Here is a 26,851-nt window from a genome sequence, read left to right on the forward strand (position 1 = left end):
TCGCAGCCAACTAGCTTAATTAGCCGTTCTATTAACAGCCTAGCCTTTTAACTTAACGGCGCCGTTTAACTAGCGGCCTGAAAGATTCACACTTAATCTCTGTTACAACATTTAAAAACTGGCTGATGTGCCTAAGCCATTCTTACGATAGTAACATTATTCAGTAGAAACAAAAAAGACTTTTTTTGTGATCACGTGAACAGTAACTATTAACTTTTTTTCCCTATTACCCAGGCAGTCTATGCTTTAAAACGAAATGCATTTTCGGGGATTCCAACAGAAAATTAAAACGTTTATGAACTATTTTTGAGAGCTTTGCTTACTTTTACTGACAAGAGGGGGGGGGATCAATTGCAGTATATCTTCTTACGTCATACTTGAACGGCCCCACATTATTACAAAATATAATTTTTATGTTTCACATAAATAATTGAATGCATCAGTGGCGCTACAACCTCTTTTTAGGTCTTGGCCTAGGATTTCTGAATCTGTTTCATGATCATGTTTAAATCTAATAGGTAAGTAGGTGATCAGTCTCCAGTGCCTGTGCTACGACACACGTCGTCGACCTTTTTGATCTAAGACATTTCGGTTTCCTCACGATGTACCTTCACCGTTCGAGCAAATGTTAAATGCGCACATAGAAAGAAAGTCCATTGGTTGGTGCACAGCCGGGGATCGAACCTACGACCTCAGGATGACAGTCGCACGCTGAAGCCACTTCTATGCTCACGCAAATAATTAGTAATAGAATAACATTTTTGTGAAAGGTATATTTAGTCGATTTTTAAAAACTAGCAGGAAGACCTTTGAATGTTTTTGGTATATTACGTATTTGATATTGATTTGTTTTTGTAATATTGTTGACTTGTTTTATTATATGAAAGCATATCTCTAAATAAATCAGCTAAGATTCCCTTACAAAAAAGCGACGCTACTAAACGATTAAAACTGAGAAAACTGTCACCTTATCTGTGTCTATAAAAAATGCCTTAAAACAGATAATAATTTCTAATCTAGACAAGACTTAAACTTCGCTATTTATGTGTCTACGCTGGAATTATTCTATTTAAACTGGAGTTTAGAAGTTAGAGCAGTGCTTTATGGCTTCGGCGTACGACTCAAGTATTTGAGGTCGTAGGTTCGATCTGTGTTTAAAGAAAATTTATTTTTCATTACAAAAATGTATTTTATTTACATGACAAACTTAATATATATATACGAGCGAGATACACGTCGCCTTTAGCCATCCCAATATAAGTTTACTATGTTCACACTAATCTGCATCTTTAATGCCCTTTTGAATTTTTCAAACGCACCAATAATGCGAATTTTAGATGGTAATTGTTTAAATAATTGCACACCATCATAAATAATACTTTTTCAAATAATTTCCTCGTGATTTCACTATCTCTGAGGCCAATGGTACTATTTACCAGCCGCCAACTTAAATCTTAATTAGCGTCCCCGTCCCCTGGCCCAAGAGATTATACATATTAGCTCCAGATAATAAAATTTAAAAATAATTAATTAATATAGAACATATGTCTTGTCTAGTGCATCTATAGTTCATTTTTTTACGTATTTATTTTATTATCCATCATACTTTGGTAGATATCACCGGTAGTTCAATTTCCTTAAGTTTTACTTCTAGCTTTAAATTTTTCTCTGATTGCATTCAGATTCTTCTGATTGTCTTCAGTTCTAGACTTATGGGTAAGTGAGACTTTTGTACGTCATAAAGCTATTGATTTTTGTTAAATACTTAAATCTCTACTCTGAATCTTACCACATTTTTTTTGTCCCTATGACATCTGCATCACTTAGTGAATAAATAAATGAGTGACTAATTGATGATTGTATATGGAAATCAAGGTGAGGCGACTATTTTGTTATACTTTATAACTGTATACACATTTGTTTACAGTGCTTTTTGAAACGTTAATTAAATACCGTATTTGTTACGATTATTTGTTTCCGTTCGTAATTGAACTGGACGTAGGGTATGATTTGACACAACAAAAAAGCAGTTATATAAATACATAAACACATATATTTGTTAAACAAATAAAACAAACATATAAAATAACTGCTAACAAAATGTTATTGTTTCAACTTCGTATGTGCACAATACTTGTGTCAAAACGTAATACAAACTTTTTAAAATAGTCCAAAGATATGACTGGACTATGAAACACGAGTTGCTAAAGTATCTATAAATGTATGACTACCATCAATTTTTTGTTTAAAAAATACAAAAGGCATCCAATAATTCCCGTCTAGAAACAGTTTTTTTGGAAAATTCAATCAAATTTGTACCTATTATTTATGTTTTATGTTTAAAGTACTTTATTTCTTATTACAAAAAAAAATATTTTATTTACATGAAAAACTTAATATTAATATATATATACGAGCGAGATACACGTCAATTTTAGTCAACTGTGTTCATTCTAAGATGCATCTTTACTGCCTTTTTTAATTTGTCAAACACTCCAATATTGCGAATTTAGATGGTAATTGATTAAATAACTTGACGATAATTGTTTTCCACCCTTTAAACCTTAGCTGATCTTCCACAAATATTTCAAGATCATAATAAGCCAAATCGGTCCAGCCATTATCGTGTTTTAGAAGATATATTTCTACATTTATAGATAAATTATAAACGTCAGTTAATAAATAAATCTATAAAAAATACTCAAGTGTCTTCTTTATAAAGTGTGTTTATTAAATAAATGTTTAAGTTTTGTTCGATTTTTTAGTTTAGGGAAATAGAAATCTTAACTAAAATTTAAGTGACTTGGTGAGTATAATCAATATTCTACATGCAGAGTGCTTATACAAGTTCTTGTGAATAAAGTGGCTTTATGAATAAAATATTCAAATTTAACCTAAAATCACTTCTTAAAGGTGCTAATTTAAGTTGATTAACAGATAAACGTGATTGTTTGTAAGAAACTGTCATTTGTCGATAAAGGAAACGATTAATTTAAACTTCCGCCACATATATGTTATTAACTCTGTAATGCAATAAAATCTTCATACATTAGTAGATTATAAAAACCCCAAGTGAAATTGTATAAAATAAAACACGATTACCTACATTCTCCCAGTAACATCTTGGATATAAATCGTGCTTTCAATTTCATTGTAATATGAAATAAGAATTGAAATAAGTAACTTGAGGAAGTCCGCCTTTCACCGTGGCTACGTGCAGAGCTTTTATTTTGTATTGTTACAAGAGCAGCTTGGACTCACCGTCTGCTCTGAATGTTAATCTTGCGAATCTATCAACGATTCCTGGCATGAAAGGACCTTAATATTGTGTAACACTTTAAGACCTTCGTGAACATAATCATACAATGAACGGCATACAGCTGAGGAGGATGTCCATTCCAGAATGTTCTACTTTTTAAACCTACGGGACGCTAATTTTACAGAAGGCGGCTTTTCGTATTAGATTGTTAACACTAGTCTATCTGAGAAAAAGAGGTACCTTGTAAATTAACCTAAGAATGAAGCCTTTTCAATTTTAACCAAAAATCGTTGAGCATTCAGGTGGGTCTCATAATTACTTATCAATTTTGTACTATATCTAAAAGCTAGTTTGAGACAGGCCTAATTGTATACTTGACAGCGTGCACACACTCGCTCGCGCACAAACACACACAGCACACACAACACATGCACACATACACACACAAACACGCATGCATAGATTAAGTTTCTAGCTATTCTTTTTAGAATTTGTATAGATAAGGGAAGTAGCAAGTCAACCCCAACACAAGTGTCTCTTGACTACTAACGGGGGTTGTCTCATACTCATTTATTGATGTAAAAAATTTGAGAAACAATAAAAAAAATTTAATTAAAAAAAAGCAAATGCATAGGTACTGCCATGTGTAAAGGATAAATAATTAGTCATAGAATAATTATTTATCCTTTACACATGCCCAGAATTAATTAGTACCATTTAAGGCAGCTTTAGCATCACATTGTGTGAAACAAGCTGCTCACAAATGTACTATCGAACCAAATACACTTAGGGTCAGAAAAAAAGAGCATACAAATTCTTAGAGTGGGGGGTTGCCACTCGCGACCCTTTTGGCATATACAATATAAAGAACGAGCGAATTTAATAATGAGTTCGTGTAGTAGATCATTTCCTTTATCTCCGAAGACTTCTAAGATCTAATTTAATTATTTGAGAGGGGTAATATTAATTTGAGTAACATTTAAGAGGGCGACAATCGCAGGCAATGAAAGGGCGGTTCCCATAAGTCACTGTCAGTTTCCGCGCGACGAAACCTTTTTATTATCTCGTCTGTATATACTCTAATGATGTTGAATAATTTAAAATACATATACATTTGATAGGGTGGACTAGTGGCTAGGGCAATTAAATAAAACGTTAGTAATACTTGTAACATTGTGTTTACTTGTATAAGAGAATATAGTGAATGAATAAATGACACCGCACATCAAAAGTAAAGAAAACATAATCCAAATTCAAACGTAGTGCATCATAGACAATGATATAAAATATGCCAAAAAACATTATTGTATGAAATTCTGTAATAAAAAGTCTCTTCATTAAATTTTCTCTTCATTAAACTCCTTCTGTCAAATAATATTTATGCTATGATGAAGAGACAGATTTTTTAATACAAAACCGTGCAATTGAACGTAAAATTTCAAAAAAGCTATTGCCAAATAGCAAATTAAATATTCATTATAAAATTATTATTGAATATTACTTAAATTACATTATTTAATGCTAATCTTTTTTTTATTTTATTTATTCATTCTTTTAATAATTATAATAAGATTAAAGATATCCGAAACGTAATCGTTTTTTTCCCTTGGCATTGGTTTGTGAAAAACGTAATCTTACCCGACGAGATCAACGGTACCGGATCATTTCTAGTAATTTTGACAGATATGGGGGCTAAGTCAAGATGGCTTAGTAGTGTATGTAGAAAATCGAAAACTAAATTTGTATGAAAATTTGTCGACACATTTGACTTTCCAAGTTTCAGCATTTATAGATAGGAGGTGACATATAAACCATAAGTGAAAAGTTAAAATAACGTACAGATTTTTAATTTACGGCCACTATTTCAATAATTTTATTTTTGAAAAGTGCATCTGTATGAAATTCACAAACGACAACGAGATTACTATAGATACATAAAACGTATAAATATTTCGCCTTTTCTTACTATAAATATAGATTTCATAGACTAAAGATTATAAAGACCATAGATTTGAAATATAGATTGTATTTAAAAAAAACATTTAAAATCGTTTTAAAGATTCAGATTCGTTAACAGACTAACAAATCATAATCGAACTATACTAAACGTTACTTTTTTTTAAACTACAATTTAACTTTACTTTTTTATGAGCAAAGTCGTGAAAATTTATCGGCAAGTTTAATAATCTAATGATTCAATATGAATCTCTGGCTACGTCGATTTTACAAAGAATATTAAGTTACCGACATCCGAACGAATCCTACGTAACTTTTTAATTAGTTCTTAGAATAAATTAAAAATTTATATTCTATATTGTATCAAAAATAATATACCGTATAGCATGTCTTTCGTAATTTGATAATTTCTGTGGGAAATGCTTTAGGTATTTATTATTCATATATGTATATTATTCATACGCATGTTTTATACTTGTATAACCAACTCACAGATAAACTAAAACTAATTATGCAACGCAAAAGTAACTGTTGTTTTAAAGATTATAAAAGTTATAGTTTAAGTTACCTTAACGCCGAGATATCTTAGAAAAAGAAAAATGTCGAACGCGAATTATCTGAGTAATTCGTCTATGTTTCGGGTTTTAGCTAACTACATTAGAATAAATATGAAAATGTAGACATTTTCCACCTTACCAGATAAGATGTGAGGAAAAATTTTAGGAAGCGAGAAAACATTTAATAACAAACATCAAACAAAAAATAATTATTTAATATCAGTTTTCTTTTTTATCCCATACACTTCTTCTTCCTAAGTACTTCATTGATCTATGTTTTCTGTTTCGTATATTGTAATAATGTTACCGGTTTTTATTGGTATACAATGTACTAAGTGTTCTTTTTTATACACTATTTGTGTGTTTGTGAAATTACTTATAAATACATAAAAACGATTCAGTTATTTTGTTATAACATTTAACTATTACACTAAAACAGTTCTTTGAGCTTCTCAAAATTTAGTTCTGAAATAATTTCGATGTAAATCTATGGCCGAGGTCTGCCATAGACAGCAGACTACTTCTGACAGTTTGCGGTCTTAATAGGACATGCAAATATGGTCAAGTAACTGCCAAACTAACGTCTGTTGAATTTAATTTTGTGAATGTGTTTTTGACAATGCCGTAAAACTTTATTTATTTATTATTTTAACATTTTGAATGCGTTACACAATATTAGTAAATAATATTTAAAATGTTGAGAATACATTACATTTATATTTACATGTATTTTGTAGGTAAAATTAAATAATAAAGAGAAAATTAAACCATTTCGTCTAACAGCCTTTTAGATAAGATTACATAAATATCTTAAAACGAAGAAAATAGAACTTGCTTGTATCTAGTGGTTATACCATTAATTTGTCCAAAGCTGTAGAGATACTTAAACAAAAATTTTAACAATACATCTGATAATTGCTTGGCCATTTATTAGACTGGTAACTTTTATTATTATTATTATTCTATTTGGTATTTGTTACATTCCTTTTTTTTTCTTTGCGAATGAGGCGCAAAGTAGCTGCTGTGGTCTCTGGCAGATGACCAGGGCTGTGGAACATTCTGCTCCTCAGCATAATGCTGAGCCAGGGCCAATTACAGCCACAGCATATACGGATTACACATTTGAAACGAGCTGAATGAGAAAATAAATTTTATTATTATTATTTTTCTTTTTATTGTTTTTGATATCTCTTTTTTTTTCTTCGCTTATTGTTATTTTGTGTGGTTATGTGTGTGTGTTTTGTTTGTAATAAATGTCTGTCTGCCTGTCTTTATTAAGATATTTTACCTAACGAAGATATACGAATCTAACTTACAGCCCCATCAGCTCATGGTAAGAAGACTGTATTATAATTATTGTAATAATACACGCCTCTAAATGTTTCTGAACATACCGAAGTCCAGAAGCGTGCTCCTTCACCCAAAATAAAAAAAATTAAACCCCAACTCTAACACTACAAAAAGTAAAAAATCCCTCAAATAAAACTACAGCGAAGTTTCAAAAAACTTTGATTATCACATACCAAAACTTCGTATTCCAACTTTGAATTTCCCCGCGTATAAACATTACGAGAACATAATTCATATACTCCTGTGCTGCACTTATCACTTAGTTTGTCACTGCAGCGATCTCACAACACAGAATTTGGAAGGACGTGCTTAGTTCAATAGCAGGCGGTTGACTGATACAGGACGGCCCAGACACGAATCGTGTTTTGTTCCACCGCGCAGTCGCAACATTAGACTCATCTGTCTCAGAGCTCTATTAAGTCGACTGCTCCAATAACTTCCACACATTACCAACATACAGTAGATGGTTTTGGTTAATCACTGCATAAACATGTGATAATAATATTGATGATAGAAATTTTATTAAGTTTTCTAATTTGAACATTTCACCATTTAAAGAAAAGTGTTTTAGTTAAACCTATCGGATATAATTTGCAAAAAAATTCATATCTTAATTGATAACATGCTAGTCTTTACTGTATTTACTAAGACATCATGGAACATTACGATCTAGTCTAACTTAAGACCAATAAGTAATTTAAGGCGCGAAGACAGATTTATGGCGGCGTCCATGCGTCGGGTTGCCTCTCGCGGCCGATGGCCAAGCGTCATACTCGTAAATGGATGCTTGCTACTGTTGATGCTTGGTGGTGACTGGTCGTATTTGAATTCGTGGATGCGGTGATTTTAGTTGTTTCGACTTTGCATATTGTTCCCACCAGAATTGAGTGAGTTAGTCATTGAGTGAGTTGAGTTACCTACATTAATAAATAATTTTTGACTTTGACTTTTAAGTCTTACCTAATTTACTAATAAGGATTTTTAACATTAAAGTGTCCAATAGCACTACTTACAGCTTTTAAGGGGAAGACACACTGTTTTGGTGTTAAATTTTTTTACTTGCCGTTAATACTAATGTGCACTAACTAATTCATGGTTTTGTTCTTTTCAGTCTTCTCGCTAGGCCCATGGTGTCTAGGACTTGAATAGCCTCGACGTTCACTCTTGCCTATGTTTGTGAACTCCAGTAGTCTTTTTTATCTCATTGGCGACGTCCTCTAAATTCACGTCCCCATGGAGGTCATTATTGCGAATGCACCAGGGAGCATTGAATATTCCCCTGAGCACTTTATAGTTTAATTTAAGGTTTATTTAAGTAAAATTAAATCCCCAAATATTATTACTAAATAATAGAACAAAAATATACAAATGTTACTTTTAGTATTAAAACTACATTTCTTCGTTAGTCTAAGTAGATTGCTTAATAGAAAACAATTTAATCGTGTAAGTAGATGACCACAGTCTTTCCGGGTCGAAAAACTTAAAAGAAACTTTTCTTCTAAGTGTTTTAAATCTGAAACTCAACTTTAGACTTTTAGAGAAAGCTCTCGAGGCCGCGAGTGGACTTTGCAAGATGGAATCAGTATTATATTGGATTTTCGAAGTGGGTACACGTAACAACGTCAGACGTTTCAATTTAATAACGAAATATTGAGTTTTCATCGAAATACTTGGAATGCATAGTTTGTTTATCATACATATCGGCAATGACATTGTCTTATGTAAGTAATTGTATATCTTCCGTCTTATACTATGGATACAGATTTTTTCCTGTCATTTGACTAAATAAATACGACTTTTTATTGATACACCTAATACGATTTGACTTCTAAAAAAATCACGTTTCCATATCTAATTTAATGTAATTGTTTAAATTAATTCTTTGACGGATATAAACGCGGATTTTTTACATAACATGAAGTTTTACGTGCTTAATAATGAGTGCTAAAGAAAGCACAAGTGTCGTACTAAAGTTATCGTCGTAATATTTTCAATACGACATTGAAAATATTAGATTTACATTTCGGAACTTTAATAAAATTATTGACCTTTGCACATGCACTCCTAACCTAAATAAAATAAATTGCGGCTATTAAAGATTGCAATTACCCTAAATACTTTTTGCTATTGTAACAGGCGTGTTTATTATTACACCTATAACTGCGATTCGATCTAACCGGAAAAATAAACTGGAAGGCACAACCCTGCAAGTACGTCATTTGTGTAATGACAATAGACGATAGACGTGTGGCTGGGTGCATGAGGTCTGATAGCTCGAAGTTTTCTGGTCATACTTCACAGGCAAATGGCATATGACATTTGGCAGTTGGCACTTCGCATTTCGCAAGTTAAACGCAAACCGCAATCCGCATACCGCAAATTTAAAAAAGTTCTCATTAAAGTTATTGCATAGCTGTTATGTTATTTGTTTTTTAAAATTAGGTCGATTTTTATGTGCTCAGCACGTCTTTTATATTTTATAAATATTTTACTGGTAAAAAATTCTGTATACTATAAACTTGTTTCTGTTAATATAAATTATAAAATATTATTCCTATTGTATTTTTTATTTTTTTAGTAAAACTTGTGAAAATCCTTGGACGTGTACGGAATTAATAATGAAGGCAAGAAACGGACTTACCAGATTTTTCAATTGTTACATTCTACGTGAGAGTCAGATTATTAAGGAAGAATTGTGGATTCGAGATGGTAAAATTGTAAATCCCGAAGAAGTATTTTATGTTGAACAAGTTGAGGCCGATACTTCGGTAGATTGTGGTGGCCTACTTATCGCTCCTGGGTTCATTGATATACAAATAAACGGTATGTGCTATTTATTGTTTTAAACATATATTCAAACAGCGGAATACTTGTAAAGTCTTTTAATTAAGTTTAATTGTGTTGTAAACTAAATAAATATTATAATAAATATAATTAAATGAAATTTTGTAATGAGAAAGTGTTAATTTTCTGTTTTGTTAACAGGAGGATGGGGTGTTGACTTTTCATATGATTCAGAGAATGTAGAAGAGGGAATTCATAAAGTTGCAAAAGAACTTTTAAGTCATGGTGTTACATCCTTCTGCCCTACTATGGTCACTTCAGATAAAGATAAATACTCTAAAATTTTGCCTAAAATACAGAAAAAGCAAGGAAACAAAAGTGGTGCCACAGTTCTTGGTGTCCACCTTGAAGGTCCATTTATTAGTTTGGCTAGAAAAGGTGCACATACACCAGAACTTATAAAAAATCCTGAAAAGGTATGGTATAATTATTAACTATATTTTTAAACTGCAACTACTTTGTATAAATAGCATTAAAGTGAGGTAATTTGTGAATTAATTGTGAACTTACTTATGAAGGAATACTTTTTTATTTGTAGTGATAATATTAAAGTATATACTACATACACTATTCAAGTGGATTTAACTACACTTTTGTCACTAGATATACATACAATAGTAAAGCTATTTACAACAACAAAGTCAATGGTTCTGGCTGAATTCCATTGTATTAGGAACTTAATAACAACATCATTATAATGGATTTTGACTTTAGTAATATATAATATAATACCTATTAATAAATAATATCATATAATACATGGTAGTTACTGTTAAGGTGACAATTTTCTTATTAATAACTAATGACCATTCTGATTGAAAGCTTTAGTTATCTTTTGTTCTATCTTATTTTATTATATACTGAATAATAACTTGTTTGTTGTATTATGCTAGAAATTACAGAAGATAATCTTTAACAATACTGATAAGAAAAAAAACAAGTGCTATTATTTGTTATCAATAGCCTACTTTTGCAATTGGGTTGTTGTACTCTTATCGGATGTAGTTTATTATGTTATTATTATGCTTTGCTCAATTGGTGATGAGCTTGCATCATTTAAAACAGGATTATTTTAGAGAATCAGAATGTATTTTATTGTCTATAGTATATATTCCATTGTAATCTGTTTAATCATAATTTTCCAGGGCTTTGATTCCCTTATGGAGATGTATGGGTCCCTAGATAATGTGATTATAGTAACACTTGCTCCAGAACTACCGGGTGCATTGAATGCCATAAAAAAGTTATCAGAAAAAGGAATAAAAGTTGCTCTAGGTCATTCTGAAGCTGATCTGTCACAGGCTGAGGCAGGTGTTGGACAGGGAGCAAATATGATTACCCATTTATTTAATGCAATGCTTCCGGTAAGTGTGTGAATACTTTATGTTTATTGTTTAAAGTCAACAACTCCAAGACTTATTTAAATTATATATAGACTATAATAATAAAAATATACTTCTTTTTTTTATATGCTAATTTCCCATGGAAATAACAGAGGTGGCACATTGATATCACACCATTATATGTAACGGTATCATGTATATGTTATAAAAATTATTAATATTAGTATAGACTGATCTTATATCAAATTTACAGTTTCATCATCGTGACCCAGGCCTTGTAGGTCTATTAGCATCTACAACAAAAAAGCAAGTATATTTTGGAATCATATCTGATGGTATCCACACTCACCCAGCTGCTTTAAGAATTGCATGTCGAACAAATCGTGAAGGTTTGTAAGGCGTTATATATAGTAAATAAAAGGGGAATATAAATAAGATCTTTAAATTTTCTTAGCAGTAATAAAAGCTACATTGAAATTGTGGTAATTAATTATTAAACTGAATATAATAATAATAACCAATTATTTAACTAGACAATTTTACCCCTGTGCTATTATTATTAAATTTATTTAATAAGTGCATATTGCACTAACTATAAATAGAATTATGAGTTCAAAAAAAACAATAGAAGTACAAACAACTTGGTCTGAAGTTCTGAACCCAAATTTGTCTGTTTCGTGATATTTTTTTCTTAATAGGTCAGCCTTCTCTTCCTGATAACGTTGTCCATTTTGAAGACAGACATATCGATTTCTAGACGACTTTCGCTTGAGCTTGAGCGACTATTCATTACGCATATAAAATCTATAATTTAAGTAATGTCATACAACGATATCTCTAAACTCTACTATATATTTTCGTCAAGTGGGTTTAATTTAAATTTGAAGCGATAGGTGGCAATGTAGTGTAGCCGTATATATGTCGCAGTAAAGTAGTTAAATTAGAGAGTAATTGAATCTCCAGACAGTTAATTTAAGATCGATATTCAATCAAGTCGCTGCGCATTTTGATCCAAATAAAGCAGCGTCGGAAACGTTTAACTATCTGTCAGCGTGTTGATGATTAATGTAAAACAAGATGGCGGTCACGGCAACAGCTGATTACTTTTAGAGATACAATTAACTATCTGGTTTAACTACTTTTCTGCGACATATACATATTATAAAAATTTCAGGTCTAATCCTAATAAGTGACGCAGTTGCGGCTCAGGGCTTACCAGATGGTGCATACCGTATTGGCCCACAGGCAGTCTCTGTTGAGAATGGTTGGGCATACATTGCTGGTACTAAAACATTGTGTGGAAGCATCATGGCATTGGACCGATGTGTCAAAATATTCAAGGAAGCAACAGGTGATAAAAGTTATTTAAAGACTTTGTACATTAAAATACATGTTTTTTTATTATATATAAACTAGTTGCCCCCGCGAACTTCGTTTCTGCTTATATATTTTATTTGATTATAAGCGGCAATCAGAATTTTCTGGAAGGAATAATTTTAGACATGATTCTTTTAATTGAAAGTAGTTTTTGTTACATTCACATTGTTCAATATTTTTCTTTAAAGCCGTATACTATATCATATGCTTGTGTCTGCCACTAGGGTCAAGACCATTTAGATAACGAAGAAAATCTATCTAGACATCCGGGACATTATTAACGCGATTATTCTTAGTATCCCTCTTTTGTTTTGAAATTTTTATTCACCTGCGAAAATAATATGAATTTCGATTGGAAAACGACAAAATATGAACGATTAAAATCTTAAATAAATATAATAATTATTCAAATTGCTGATTTCGTAATGTCAGTGGTCTGGGTGTCTGAATCATTTCTACTTCTTTATCGGCGTTGGAAAAAAACTACCGTCACATTTTTCCGTTACGCACCATCTTATTCTTTGCACTAACACTCGATCGAAGAGATTCGAAACTATTAACAAAAATATATAACAATGATACTAATAATTCTATTACAATTAATAAAATTCTAATTCTGTAAAATGTTTTAAATTAATTTACAAAAAATATTTTATCTATTTCAGAGTTCATAATTAAATAAAATAACTATTTATTTATTTTATTTTATTATAGTTTTTTTAATTATAAATTTATTTAATTTATAAATTGTCCAATTTAACTTTTTTTCGAAACAGTTTTCGATAAATAAGACTAAAAAGAAGTTTCACTTCTTACGTGTACAACAGTCAGAGGCAGAAACGGGCAATTTTTATTGAACACTTTTCAAGCGCTGGCTACGATCGCGATGGTGGGAAACTATTTTTTGTGGTCGTTCGCTCGTTTTTAAACGAACACTGCAGGTCATCCAAGCGTGCATTTCATATATATTTTAGATATTAAAAAAATATTTAAAAGTCAGTTTTAGATGTTTTTTTTTTCATTTTGACAAGGTTTCTAATCATCAGCCTTAAAGGCAGACAGGAACAAATTATATATTTTATTTATTTTTACCTTAATTGCTACTTCTAATGCTAATTACCCTACATAAAAAAACGTGTGGCATTCGGGGACTGCCGTGCTAAAGCTAGCTAGCTTATGCAATTATTATTTTTTATTTATGCTATTTTGTTTTCTTTGACATTAATTATCTACCAGACTCAGACTAACACGCCTATATACTCCGTCTTACTCTAACGCGTACTGGCTGCAGCGGCCGCTCCTTCGCTACGTCACCGCTCTCATCAGAGGGATGTGAATACGCAGTATGGGTTCTGTCCTACTCTAACGCACCTGCGGTACGTCACCGATGTGAGACGTAGTATGCGTTCTATACCGCTCTAACGCGTATTGGCCGCAACTATATTACGTCATCGTGTTAGGGTTTTATTTTCGTTACCGAATTTCTTCATTCGGTCGCGGAGCTCAAAGCCCGCAAATCTGCAATAGCTTAAAAACATTAAAATATTTATATACCTAAATACGATGTTGTATAGGTATAAATATACCTATTTACGATATAGTATAGGTACCTAAATTATTTTTAATTTTTAAGAGGCTTAATAGCCACATGAGCAAATCATATACATATATATATTGCTTATCGGCTTCCTAGCTATGAGGCGCACGCTGTATTCTTGATGAATTCATTTGTGTCTTAAATAATGATACATATTCATTTTATTCACAATTTGACATTTTGGATAGACTAATTTAGTATTAATGCAAGAAAGTTTTAGTTTGCTGTGCTTCGTAAAATTAAGTTTTCTTCGTTAAATAATTTTTCAATGTTTTCAGAATGTACCCTTGAGTATGCTTTGGAAACTGCGTCGTTGCATCCCGCCCGAGCTCTGGGAATAGACAATAGGAAAGGAAAACTAAATTATGGGTTCGATGCAGACTTTGTATGTTTAGACCGCGAAACACTGAAAGTTATGTCGTCTTGGATTGCAGGCGAATGTGTCTACAGACACGCTTAACTATAAGAAATTGTGTAATAACATGTGATATTTTTAGTCAAATCTGAATTTTTTATATACATTTTATTAAATATTTTGATTATATATTTTTGTTTAATTAGACACCTCAATCACACCTTCGACATAGGGTTTTAAATAAAATATGTATTGAAGCATACAAGAGATATGTTCGCTATTAAATAAAACGCCTCAATAGTGGCATGGAAAATCTTTATTGAAGTAAATATATTTATAAAGTCAGTACAATTTAAGTTCAATAGTTTCCAAAAATATTAAAGTGCAGGTTGCTGATCACCTGGCAATGTTAAATATGATTATTTCTTAATTAAAATACAAGCTATTATTGAGAAAACTGTAATATGTGAATAACATGTATATACCTAAATAAAATCATGACAAAAATATATTTTAGGCAGGCTCTGAATTACACTGCTCTGTGCTGTTGTCCTGGCCACAGTTCACGAATAATAAACTTAATAATAAAAGCCGCAGTCACATGAAAATTTGTACTCGCCAAAAATGTGCGAGCTCAACAACGCCAAATTCTCAAGTAACATCGCGGCGAAAAGTGTCAAAGTAAGACGATCAACTAGTTGAAAAAAACACGAAAACTCGATTGCTTACATTAAAATCGATCAATTCCTGCGATCCCAATCGGCGATGTGAAACCAGTTGCGCATCTTATTTTTACATTTTAAATCAATTTACAAACTACGCAATGTATATTCATGTATACAATATTACTAAGTGTATGAATGTATAATGTAAATACAATTTCAAGAAAAAACAAAATAATATCATGGAATATTCAAAGAGCCAAAATATTTGAGATTATCTCTACCTCAATACGATTAACATCTAAGATCTAGGCACGACGCTGCAGAAAATTCTGTATGTAATATTATAACAATACTTTTCGTTGACTGTGGGGCCGATTTGTTCAGCAAACACCGCCGCGGCGCTGAAGACATTGTCAACTGCCAACCGGATCGTAATACAAAAAGATATGTGCACACATAGTATTGCTTTGTGAAACAGTCACAATGGCACCAGGGCCTGGCGCGTGTCGCTGGAGCCCCGCAACTTGCGCCGATGCAAGGCGTCAAGGCAAAACAACTACCTAACAATAAAATTTAACGTTTCATGTTTCAAATGTTTCCGGAGGGTATTGTCGGTAGATATTATGTACGCGGTAGTCCACGGCCAATACACTCCATGGACTAACACCTATGTTAAAATACTTTAAACGTAATAAAACCATTGAGCAATATTCTTACGAGAATACAGTAGACATTTGCTCGGTTGCACCAACGCTACGGAATTATGTGATTCTAATATCAAATGCCAATGCACACTCCACAAATGTCGTTTTATAAATAAAATTAAACTATAAGCATTAAAAAGAAATCTTTGGATCAAAAATAAAATATGCATTTGGAACATGCACCATTCATACAAACAAATTTAATCGTTATAATAAAAATGACGAGAAACATTACATTGTAACTTAGGATACACTTATAGCTAACTGAAATAAAACAAAAGACAATTAACCGTAAAATTAAAGAAAACATACAGGTGTTACTACTAAGATAAAAATACAATCCCACATTACGGAAAATGTATGCAACATTTCTTATATCAAGCCGTCGTATGGAGCAATGTATTGATTGCTATAATATGTTTCCGTAATTAATTTGCCTATACACATTACGTAATGCGAGAAGCAAATTTCGAGTGATATGTTTTTTTTACTGAATAATTTTCAAGTTGTAACTGGCCGCTTGAGTGAAAATAATTATGCTTATAGTTAAACGAATTAAAAGAAAAAAAATTAGACACTACATAGATAAATACCAAGAATTGTATATTAAAATATTTGTACTTTTACTGACTAAAGGAAAAAACATTGGCAACTGCTAATAATCCTACGTTGTAAAAAAAATAACTTGTATAATGTAGATTGAAAATGGTCATTTCAAATTCGTTCACTCTATGTGGAATGCAATTAGAATTCATTAACAATATTAAAAGGTATAATAATATATTAAATTTTTATAATCAGCTCAACAATGTATATAATCTATAATAATTTAAAAGCCTAGACCCAAACTGTGATATTTATTGCACAAGCACTCATGTGGCTTAAAATTCCAACGAGAATTCAGCTCACAACCTTATTTTTATTGGTTTTTGAACAGTGGAAAGACCAAACTAATATGGCGGTGGTAAGGTGAAAAATTTCAATTTCTAAATGCGTTAATACTAATGACACAAAAACGATTCCACGAGTTAGCAACACGGCCCCGGAGGGTTAATTAGGATATAGGATGACTGAATCGTAGTAAAGCAGGTGATCAGCTGTCGGTGTCCCAAACTGAACGCACATCTCATCCGAACCCTACTCACGGTCAATTAGCACGGTCCTAAGAATCACAAACTCCACGGCAATATCGAGCTGTGCTTGGTGCCACAACATAGGCAATACGCCCATCTCCAATAGGGAGTGTAACATGAGCTCACATTGTGCGCTGCGAACCCTAATACCGCACCGTTTGCCAATAAACGTGCGCGTTCCGCCGGACGGCCGAGCGAGTTAATGGCAAAGGGCGTCACTACATCTACCGAATTTATTGCTGGATACATAAGGGAATATAGAAGAGAAATACATGTACCAAAAAATCGCTTTACGTGTATATAGGTAACTTTAAGATTTCCAAGAAAGGCTACTGTAATGTACTCTAATGATACAATTATTATCGTGTAACGTCAATGGACAATAGATACCATTTGACCTGCCACTAACCCCATGACAGTGCTTATTCGTAACAGCATAAATATACAGCCAAATAGACGCAGCGAATACCCGCCAGCCTTCTAACTACCGACTCTAAATAACACCATGGCTCCCACAACTCTGTATACATCAATAATTGAAAAATTCTAACTCCTACAAAACCTCTACTTCGACACCTACATAAGATACATGGCAAGAACAAAAGGAAACTCTGTCTCGTTTAAAACAAATAATATTAAATGTATTCTAAAATAATACTCCCAAACATACGGTCGAATAAATGTCGATGCCGTTGTGTTATTGGTAATGCGTACTTTAAATTTATCAATATTGAAATTCACACATAAAATAGTATAATTTGTAAAATTATCCAAAACTTATCACACCACTTTTTTAATAATTTTATGCAACTCTAAGCAATATTATTAATAGCGTCAAACGCTCCCTTTGGGGCTCCTATTTGTATTTCTGTAAAATTTTACGTCACTAACACACAAAAATTTCGACCAATGGACAACAAATAAAATATTGAACATTATAATAATATTAAAACCCTGAATATTAAAACAAAAAAAATATTGGCAACAACTATTAACTAATTTATACAAATACCTATACATTAAAATAATAATTGTGTGCATGCACAAATACAGTAAGAAAACAATTTGGCAGTAAAAATTCGTAACGATAAGGCCTTACGCGCCGGCCATAAATACTATTCAAATATAGGCCCAAGGACAATTGAAACAATACAGTAATAAAATTAATAAAATACGAGTATTAATCACACATTAAAACCCGCAACGCTCGCAGACTTATTCACTTGCTTAGCTCAAATAAAAAAAGAAAATAAAATTCCCTAATACTATCGGGACAAAAAATCCTGAAACAAATAACTTAAAAACAATACGAAAAAAAAACCCAAAAGCTAAATAAATAAATCAAAGCGTCAACGATGTGGTCACGTGACGTCACGCTGACACGCCGACTCATGTTGGTACTCGACGGTTTTCCATTATTGCTCATATCACATTAAATGTCTCCAATTGAACCCATATACTGTTCCGATACAAACAAACATTACCGACTAATTAAGTACAATACACTTAGGATATAATATGTGAACGGCTATTGTATAAATGTATGGCTCAGCAATATTTAAAAAGAATCGGCTCATTATTTGCACTGGGCTGAAGGAACTCAAACAATTAAGCCATATAAAAATGAGGTTCACAATTGCAAATCTAACGGGGCTAGAGAGCATCATATAAAATAATATATCAACAAAATATCACACTCAAATAGGTGGTTTGTAAGTACTTATCAATTTAGAAAGGATGGCCTGAAATAATGACTCGACGATTCCATCTTCCATGTTAAATTTGGTTCAAATAAATTCTAATAAAATATTTCAATGCCGAAATTGGAAGAACACGAAGGGTTATTATTCCAAAAACAATATATAGCAGGATATTTGTGGTGACAATTAATATTACTCACCTTCTAACTTTAAGAATCAACTTTCCAGAAATTTCTAACTTGGATCGCTATAAAAAATATATACTTTGGCGAACAATTTTGATGTAACTAGTAAAAATAAATTAGGTTTATGATGGCACATTCATGGATATATTACGAACGATAGTTCAGTAGCCTATTTGTTCAATATATAAGTTCAAACCCGCTAATCAACTTTGTGACTTAACTAATGCTATGAGGGGATTAATTAACAGTCGATATATCGATAAGTTACATGAAAATGCCATATAAACTACTAAATACCACTCAATGTATATAATTTGTATTTACAATGGCCCAATTCAAGTACCAAAGAAAGTGTTCCCTAACAGCCTACCCACGAAAAACTGTTCAAATATAGGCTCTCAAAACAAGAGTACATGGAAAAACATTTTGTATAGACACAAGAATTTCTGTAAAAGGTAAATATATTTTAACGGACAATATATAATATTGTATAAGCGATTAAACCTAAACTAGATGGCACGTTTTAGTGTCGCCTCCTTTGGTCAAAGACTAAAAAAGATTAAATGATTTGTGCGCAAACGCATGACGTTCATCGCCCACGGGCAAAATGAGACTACAAGCAATAATGTTCGATTCGTCTGCGAGGCGACACCCCATCAGAACCTAATTGACATTACTTCACTCGAACTAGGAACCATAGCTGCTAATTTAGATACAAAATCCAGTCACTTGTCTATGGTCAACCATAACACCAAGTACGAAGCGACCGGATGCAAAAACGAAAAAAATCAAATTAGCCTAAACTTTGGATTTTCTGTTACTAAAACTAAATGCGAAACAAAATATTCAGTTCTTATGCAGTGAGAACGCAAAGTGAATTTAACAATTAAAAAAAAAATTAATAACAATTTGTCAAATACTGTTAAGCAATGTAAAAATCAGCAATCAAATTATAAAATAGGGAATAAATGTGAGATCTTGTGTACGACTTACAGCCATTGAGTTATTCCTCAGACAATATAAAGGGTGTTGAGGACTAGAACGTGGTGATTATTCTTCGCCAGGGTGACGATGTAGCCTTCAGAGGTTATCTTCAGGCCGCAGCAGCGGGACACCTGAAACGGAGTATACGTTAGCTTTCCTATATCGGCTTTAATTTTAAACAGTGGCGCTAAGAATTTTTTAGGTCTAGGCCTCACATTTCTGAATGTTTTAAGATTATTAATAATAATCAGTGGCGCTACAACCTCTTTAGGTTTTGGCCTCAAATTTCTGAAACTGTTTCATGATCATTTTTGTGCCTGACACACGTCGTCGACTTTTTGGGTCTAAGACATGTCGGTTTCCTCACTATGTTTTTCCTTCATCGTTCGATTAAATGTTAAATGCGCACATACAAAGAAAATCCATTGGTGCACAGCCCGGGATCGAACCTACGACCTCAGATATGAGAGTCGCACGCTGAAACCACTAGGCCAACAATCTTTCAATTAGTACAATAGTATGTTATGTTGTATGTTAATAGTAATGTTACTGTTACTGTTGTACTATAACAATTTATATTTGTAGTGAAATTAGAAATAATTTTATTGTTATCACAAACTGGTTGTGATACTCGACTGCAAAATATTTAACCTACTCAAATTTGTTAAAAAAACATTATAATCTTAATTTAACATAATCCAAATTGTCCTAAATCCCACCTTGACATAGGGGCATTCAAACTCAGTGACCAAAACCCCGTCCCGGGAAAACACGGCCACGTGGAACTTATTTCCGTGCGAGTCGCCAATCAGGACGTCGCCAGCGTCCGACACGTCGATGCCGTTGGGGAAATTGGTGACGTTCTCGCAGCCGATGCGACGAAGGAACCTGCCTTCATCATCGAACACAACCACACAGTGACCTTTGAAGTCGCATACGTAGAATTCTTTGCCTGGAATATAATTATATATATACAGTTCGGATATTACTCTATTAGAATATTTTAAAAAAAATTAAGGGAGCGTTCATGTATTACGTCACGCCTCCCCCCCCCCCCCCACGTTTCGTTACCACCCAGTGACTCTTTAGACTTGAAAGTTACGAAAAGTATTGAAAATAATATTAACATACACGCACAATTCAATCCCCGCCCCGCATCGAAACGTATTACCCTAAACCCCCCTCCCCCCCAAATTCGGTACGTAATACATAAACGCTCCCTTATGATTATAATTGATTTCTCACAGAAATCAATTATGTAAGAAATAAAAAAGTGGTAAGAAATATAATATTATATTAAAATCCGAAATAATATTAAATTAAGCGTTAACAAGGTTAATTTCAAAGTGGGTCAACATTTAAAATTAGATTTTAAAACTCAATTTATCCTCAATATTCATAATAAATTTTATACTCAAATAAAGATGGACTATTTAAATAATGATTTATGTTTCGACAAGATATTTTATATATTTAGTAGTAACTGTTAAGGTAGAAGAATGTAGTGGAAGTAACTAAATAAATATTTTTTTTTTAATTTTAGTGTATAAAAAAATGTATAAATACTTCTTTTTTTTTAAAGTTTTTTTTTTCAAGAAAGTATTATTGACGAAATGTGAATGCTCACCGCTTATAGCAATGTCGGAAGGCTCCCGCATGCACTCACTACAGTCGAACCAACTCATGAGGTCACCTTCCTCAGACAGAATAAATACGGTGGGTGTCACACTATCCACTGCCACTATTAGACCTTCGGCTGTCACTGCCAGGCCAGCTACTATGTCGATGAACCGCACCTGCACCAAGGTTAAATCACTTCAATATGAATGAATGTTAATGTTTGCTCCAATTTCACCATGCCTCCTGCTAGAGAAAGATAGAGGAAGATGGATTTTAATTTATTAATTACTTAACATGCTATTTGGAACATGGTGTAATGGTTGGAGCTCCTTACAAACATTGTGTAAAACAAGAAGTGGCGGAGAGTTTAATTCCAGTTCTTCTTTTCCCTAGACCGAGATTTGGGAACTGGCAGCAAATGTAAAATTAGAAGCATTTAATATGTTTTGTTTGAAATTCTTGTTCAAATTATTGTCTTACCTGAATGAATTTTATTTGATATTTGTTGAAATCAAGAACTGAATGATTTAGATAGTAAATTAATTAATAACATATAACATAGGGGCATGGGTCAAAAGTATAATTCATTTACAAATAAATACAAAAGTAAACTTTTGCAATATTTGAGTTAAGCTTGGGAAATCAGAACAAACCAAAGAACATTTTTGTTTGAATCCGAGGCAAATAGGGAGTCTTATAATATTTTATAGATTTTTAGTCTTTTTAATATTATATAATTCTGATGGAAGAGTTGCTCATTGAAACATAACCACACACACACCATCACGTACATACCCTCACTTTTACACCATCACACAACACTGCCAAATTAGGCTTAGTTAAATAAATTGAATCACAATTAGTTAAATGTATTGAATACTTTTTGTTTGTTTGTGCCCTTTTGTAAATCTTTGAACCTTTTTGTAGTAAAATGTATGATGTAGACCATCTATGGCTATATTTTCAGTATCTACAACTTAGTGGCTACGACCTCTTTAGGTCTTGGCCTCAGATTTCTAAATCTGTTTCATGATCATTTTTAAATCTAATAGGCAAGTAGGTGATCAGCCTCCAGTGCCTGTGGCAAAAATGTGAGATACTTACGGCAATTTTCTTCAAAAAGTGCCCATTCTTAGTGAATATCTGCATCCGGGACCTCTCGTTGCCACGATCACAGACCACAAATTTTCCAGTGGCTCGGACCACAGCCACTTTACGAGGGTACCACAACTGGCCCTCTTCTTTACCTGCTACACCGAAATTGAACTTGTGATTGCCAGCTTTGTCGAACACCTGAAATATACACTTATTATAAACAAACAAACAAAAATATCTTTATTCATATACACTACACTTATGAAAGTGAAAAACAAAATATTTTACATTTACTACCAGTTATTATGTTATTTAAATCAGGATTTGATATTGAATAAATATTTAAAATTATATTTTAATCATATAGGCGTAATTAATTACGCCATTTTCAATTTTAATCTGAAAGAAAAGTTTATTTGTAATTATCAAAACATTACACTATCATTTTTTGTTTATATAGAAAATACTTACAGTAATCCGGTGATTATTGGTATCCGCAACAATGATGTCCTCATCATTTCCAAGGCAGAAACCATGGGGGGAGTTGAACTGGCCCTTACCACCTCCAAGTTGGCCGAATTTAAATCTAATATGCATGGGCGTGGCCTTCGTAGCCCGAACAAGTGGGGCAGGTGGCGCGACTAATGCTGCTTCTTCGGCTGCTGTTAAAAGAGGACGACCGGGGGACACGCCCCGGGGGCCTACTGAGCTAATGGAGCTCACACCCCCGACACCACCATAGCCATTGACTTCTGAAAAGTTTATTAAAATAAAAATAATATGAATTCCATTTATTATAAAGTTGGGTGAAGGCATATTTTAAGAAAAATTGACTACCTGTATTCAATCCAAGTTTGGCTAAAGCTTGCAAGTTGTTGTATGCATGTGGAGAGTTCAAGTCACCAGCCAATAATTCCGCTAATGTGAATGATGGAGCGGGGGAAGCATGCGGGGGTGGCGGCACATCCTTTTCGGCAATACTTGCCAACTGCTGCAAGTTGTATTCGACCATAGACGGCAGTGATGGAACACCAGGTACTGCGCCTACTCCAGCTACATTGTTAACGCTCACGACCCCCGGCAGTACCCCACTGCTTGGCACTGGCCCGGAGCCTACACCCATTGAGGGCACTCCCACCATTCCTACTCCAGAAACGCCAGTCACGCGACGAACGTTCCCAAGAGGAAAGTCATCAAACACCGGCGCATTGGTCACCGAGACTGCTGGAGAATGAGCGGTCGACGCAACCGACACGATCGCAGAGGATTCGCTCAGCCGTTTCCTCTCCTCCGCCATAGTTGCTTCAGTACGGAAAGCTCCAAAGGTATCTTCAGTTATAGAGTCGAATTTATCCGTCTTTGTCACGAACTCCAAAGAGAAATCGACATCAAACTCCGGAGCCCCCTCTAACAGGCGTGCAAATTGGGAAGCCACGGTTTTCTTCAGCATCACAATTTCGGTGCCGTCGCCGCGTCTCAAAAGCCGTGTTGTAAACTTGCAAGCGCAATCAATACGTTGAACGGTCTTGTCCACGCGGTCGAATAGATCCATAACCTTTAGTTCTCTCTCTTTGTGTAAGCGCTCGAGTTCTTCTAGAACTGTCTCACGGCGCCTTTCTAAAGCAGCTTTATAGGCATGGAAAGCCTCATTAATGAGGTTCTCGGCTTCGTCGCGTTGGCGTTGCAGGTCTCCCAGGGCATCGTCTAGCCGGGCTGAAGCTCCGCCGGCGGCCACAGCGCGCGCGTTTGCTTCTACTATGTAGTTACGCAATTCGGCTCTGAGATTCGGTTCAGCGTCGACTATACGCTCGCAACGATGTTCACCAACTTTGTGATCAACTGTCAGACACTCGGTGCAAGCACCAACTTCGCAGTCACAGCAGTACAATTTAAGGCTCTCACCAACATGGCGGCTGCAGAATATTGGTTTATGAACAGCAGATTTTTCCTTTGACGACCGAAGCGCATCAAACGGGACAACTCTATGGTTTTCAAAACAGCGCATGAACTCATGTGCAGAATTACAGTTTGAGCATAGAAAGTGGGAACAATCAGTGCATCGAGCGACAGCTGGTTCTTTACTCTTACAGCAGGTGCAAACAACAGATTGATCCATTGAAGACACATCCAAAATGTTCGTAATCACATAATCAGAAGGTAAAGATCCTGCTCCCCCAACAGGAATCTAAAATGCAAATTATATAATATAATGCTTCTGTTACTAATAGTTTATGGTTCAGGGATGACAAAACTTTGAAATATTCTTACCTTGGTTTCTTGTTTGCATAGTGGACATTCAACACCTAAATCAAATTTCAAAGTATCACCCGCTTCGTTTACCATCAGCTTATCTATACATGTTTCACAGAATACATGTAGGCATGACAACACCCTGGGACTGCACAGCTTATTGCTAAAATAATGGAAATTTATTCAAAGGTAATATATGATTGAGAAAAATAATATCTCATGAAAAAATATTCTAATTCTCACAATTAGTAACACTTACTCGCAAATTGTGCAACTTTGGTCCTGCTTCCCACTATCGGTAGATTCCAATGACCCTTCATCCCCGAGACTCACGAGACCATCCCCATAAAGATCCCCATTCAACTCCTCCATTTTTCCTTACAAATAACCCTTGTATATTATAATGTATATCTTTTTCTTCAAACAACAAGAATCTAAAACAACAACATACATTTACAATACTATATGTAACTATGTTAATCTATAAACATTTTAAATACTTTATTTTCAATTAATTAACAAAGTCATATAAAAACCATTCTGGGAGTCATAGTTTGCACAATGTCACAACTCAAAATTACCCTGACGAATTTGATTTAGGAATTGCACTTATTTAGTATACGCTGAGATAGAGCATTAAAGTCAGCAAAGGTTTTGTTAGAGTAAAGTCCAAATTCACAACACATATCCATCAGAATAAATTTTATACTACACAAATAAATGTCTTGAAATACAATGTATATTTTAAAACAATAATGTATAATTAGCAGTCTATGAACAACAATGGTAAATAATAAACCACAATCAAATGCACTACTAACAATAGAAATACAATTAATTCTTTCATAAACACAAAACATTTGTAAGATAGAAACTAGAAATGATTTTATATAAGGGATTTTTTTTATATTGCAATATTATTCATTTATAAGTACAAGATGAAAAATGAAATTGAAATCTTTCCAGCCCTTTAAATATAATTTAATATATACTTAAAGAATAATTTAAAATCAACTATAATTTTAGATAAATATTTTAATAATATAATACAATGATAACATTTTAATATTAGTTTCAATTTAACGGAAATAATCTATTGAGGTTAAATTAAAATATGATTTCGGTAATTTTTTTTTCCAGAAAATCCTACAGTACAACTTTTATCTCTTTAGTGTAATTCTTACAGGATTTGCAAAGCAATCTTAATTGGTTTTAAGATATAAATTTGCTAAAATGTATTATATCACAAGCAAATACTTACAATATCAAAAAAGTCTAATAAGAGCTCTTGTAAGAACAAAAGATGAGGTTGTATAATACCATTTGGTATTTTGTTCACAATATATTTATACTAAAATATTAGCTAACATAGACCTATAACGTTCACTTTGTTTCTTCTTAATCAGTAAAAAGCTCAATTAATAAGAAGTCGTTACACATGTATACATTTTAAATCATCCTTTTAGGTGTGTATTGAAAACGCAATGCACCATGCATGCAGTAGACAATGGCGAAAATTGTCAGAGTGCTTAAATAGTAATGTTTTTAGCAAAGACGCAATTTTAAAAAACAATATATAATTTAAAATAACTACTAACCTTTAACAGTTAATATTTTGCATTAAAATAGACGATCAACGCAGAATGTTCTACCACGCCGTAACTATGAAAATATTCATCACTATGTAAATAAATAATAAATGAGCATCAAGCTTCAACAGACTTTATAATTAAAATAGTATTTTCGATGAATAAAAACTAAAGTTTTGTCACGTTCTCATTTTAAAAAGACCAATGAATACATCACTGCAATAGTATTGATTTTATTCGATCCCCTGTAATAGGTATGTAGACCGCCGACGTCCGTTGCGCGCTCTA

The 26,851-nt window shown here is 33.1% G+C and overlaps 3 protein-coding genes across 3 annotated transcripts in view; 1 reads left to right on the forward strand and 2 right to left on the reverse strand.

The window, feature by feature from the left end:
• Window positions 1-7,454, reverse strand: part of LOC110996553 (insulin-like growth factor-binding protein complex acid labile subunit) — a 28,634-nt gene extending 21,180 nt beyond the window's left edge. The window contains exon 1 of the mRNA XM_022264290.2: window positions 7,296-7,454. The gene's annotated coding sequence lies outside the window, so the exon portion shown is untranslated. The remainder of the gene's footprint in view (window positions 1-7,295) is intronic.
• A 2,004-nt stretch (window positions 7,455-9,458) lies between these two features.
• On the forward strand, window positions 9,459-14,823 carry LOC110996570 (N-acetylglucosamine-6-phosphate deacetylase). Its single transcript, XM_045633254.1, has 7 exons — window positions 9,459-9,616; window positions 9,701-9,945; window positions 10,108-10,382; window positions 11,112-11,330; window positions 11,563-11,698; window positions 12,484-12,660; window positions 14,562-14,823. Exons 2-7 carry the CDS (start codon window positions 9,741-9,743, stop codon window positions 14,741-14,743), a joined length of 1,194 nt encoding a protein of 397 aa, XP_045489210.1. The 5' UTR covers window positions 9,459-9,616; window positions 9,701-9,740; the 3' UTR covers window positions 14,744-14,823.
• A 113-nt stretch (window positions 14,824-14,936) lies between these two features.
• On the reverse strand, window positions 14,937-26,833 carry LOC110996546 (brain tumor protein). The gene is made up of 9 exons (XM_022264280.2): window positions 26,573-26,833; window positions 25,234-25,408; window positions 24,993-25,137; window positions 23,562-24,909; window positions 23,196-23,476; window positions 22,734-22,922; window positions 21,637-21,805; window positions 20,729-20,961; window positions 14,937-20,140 (listed from the first exon to the last, which is right to left on the reverse strand). Exons 2-9 carry the CDS (start codon window positions 25,344-25,346, stop codon window positions 20,036-20,038), a joined length of 2,583 nt encoding a protein of 860 aa, XP_022119972.2. The 5' UTR covers window positions 25,347-25,408; window positions 26,573-26,833; the 3' UTR covers window positions 14,937-20,035.
• Between the last annotated feature and the right edge of the window lie 18 nt (window positions 26,834-26,851).

Source organism: Pieris rapae, chromosome 22 (genome assembly GCF_905147795.1).
Source record: "Pieris rapae chromosome 22, ilPieRapa1.1, whole genome shotgun sequence".
Lineage (NCBI taxonomy): Eukaryota > Metazoa > Arthropoda > Insecta > Lepidoptera > Pieridae > Pieris > Pieris rapae.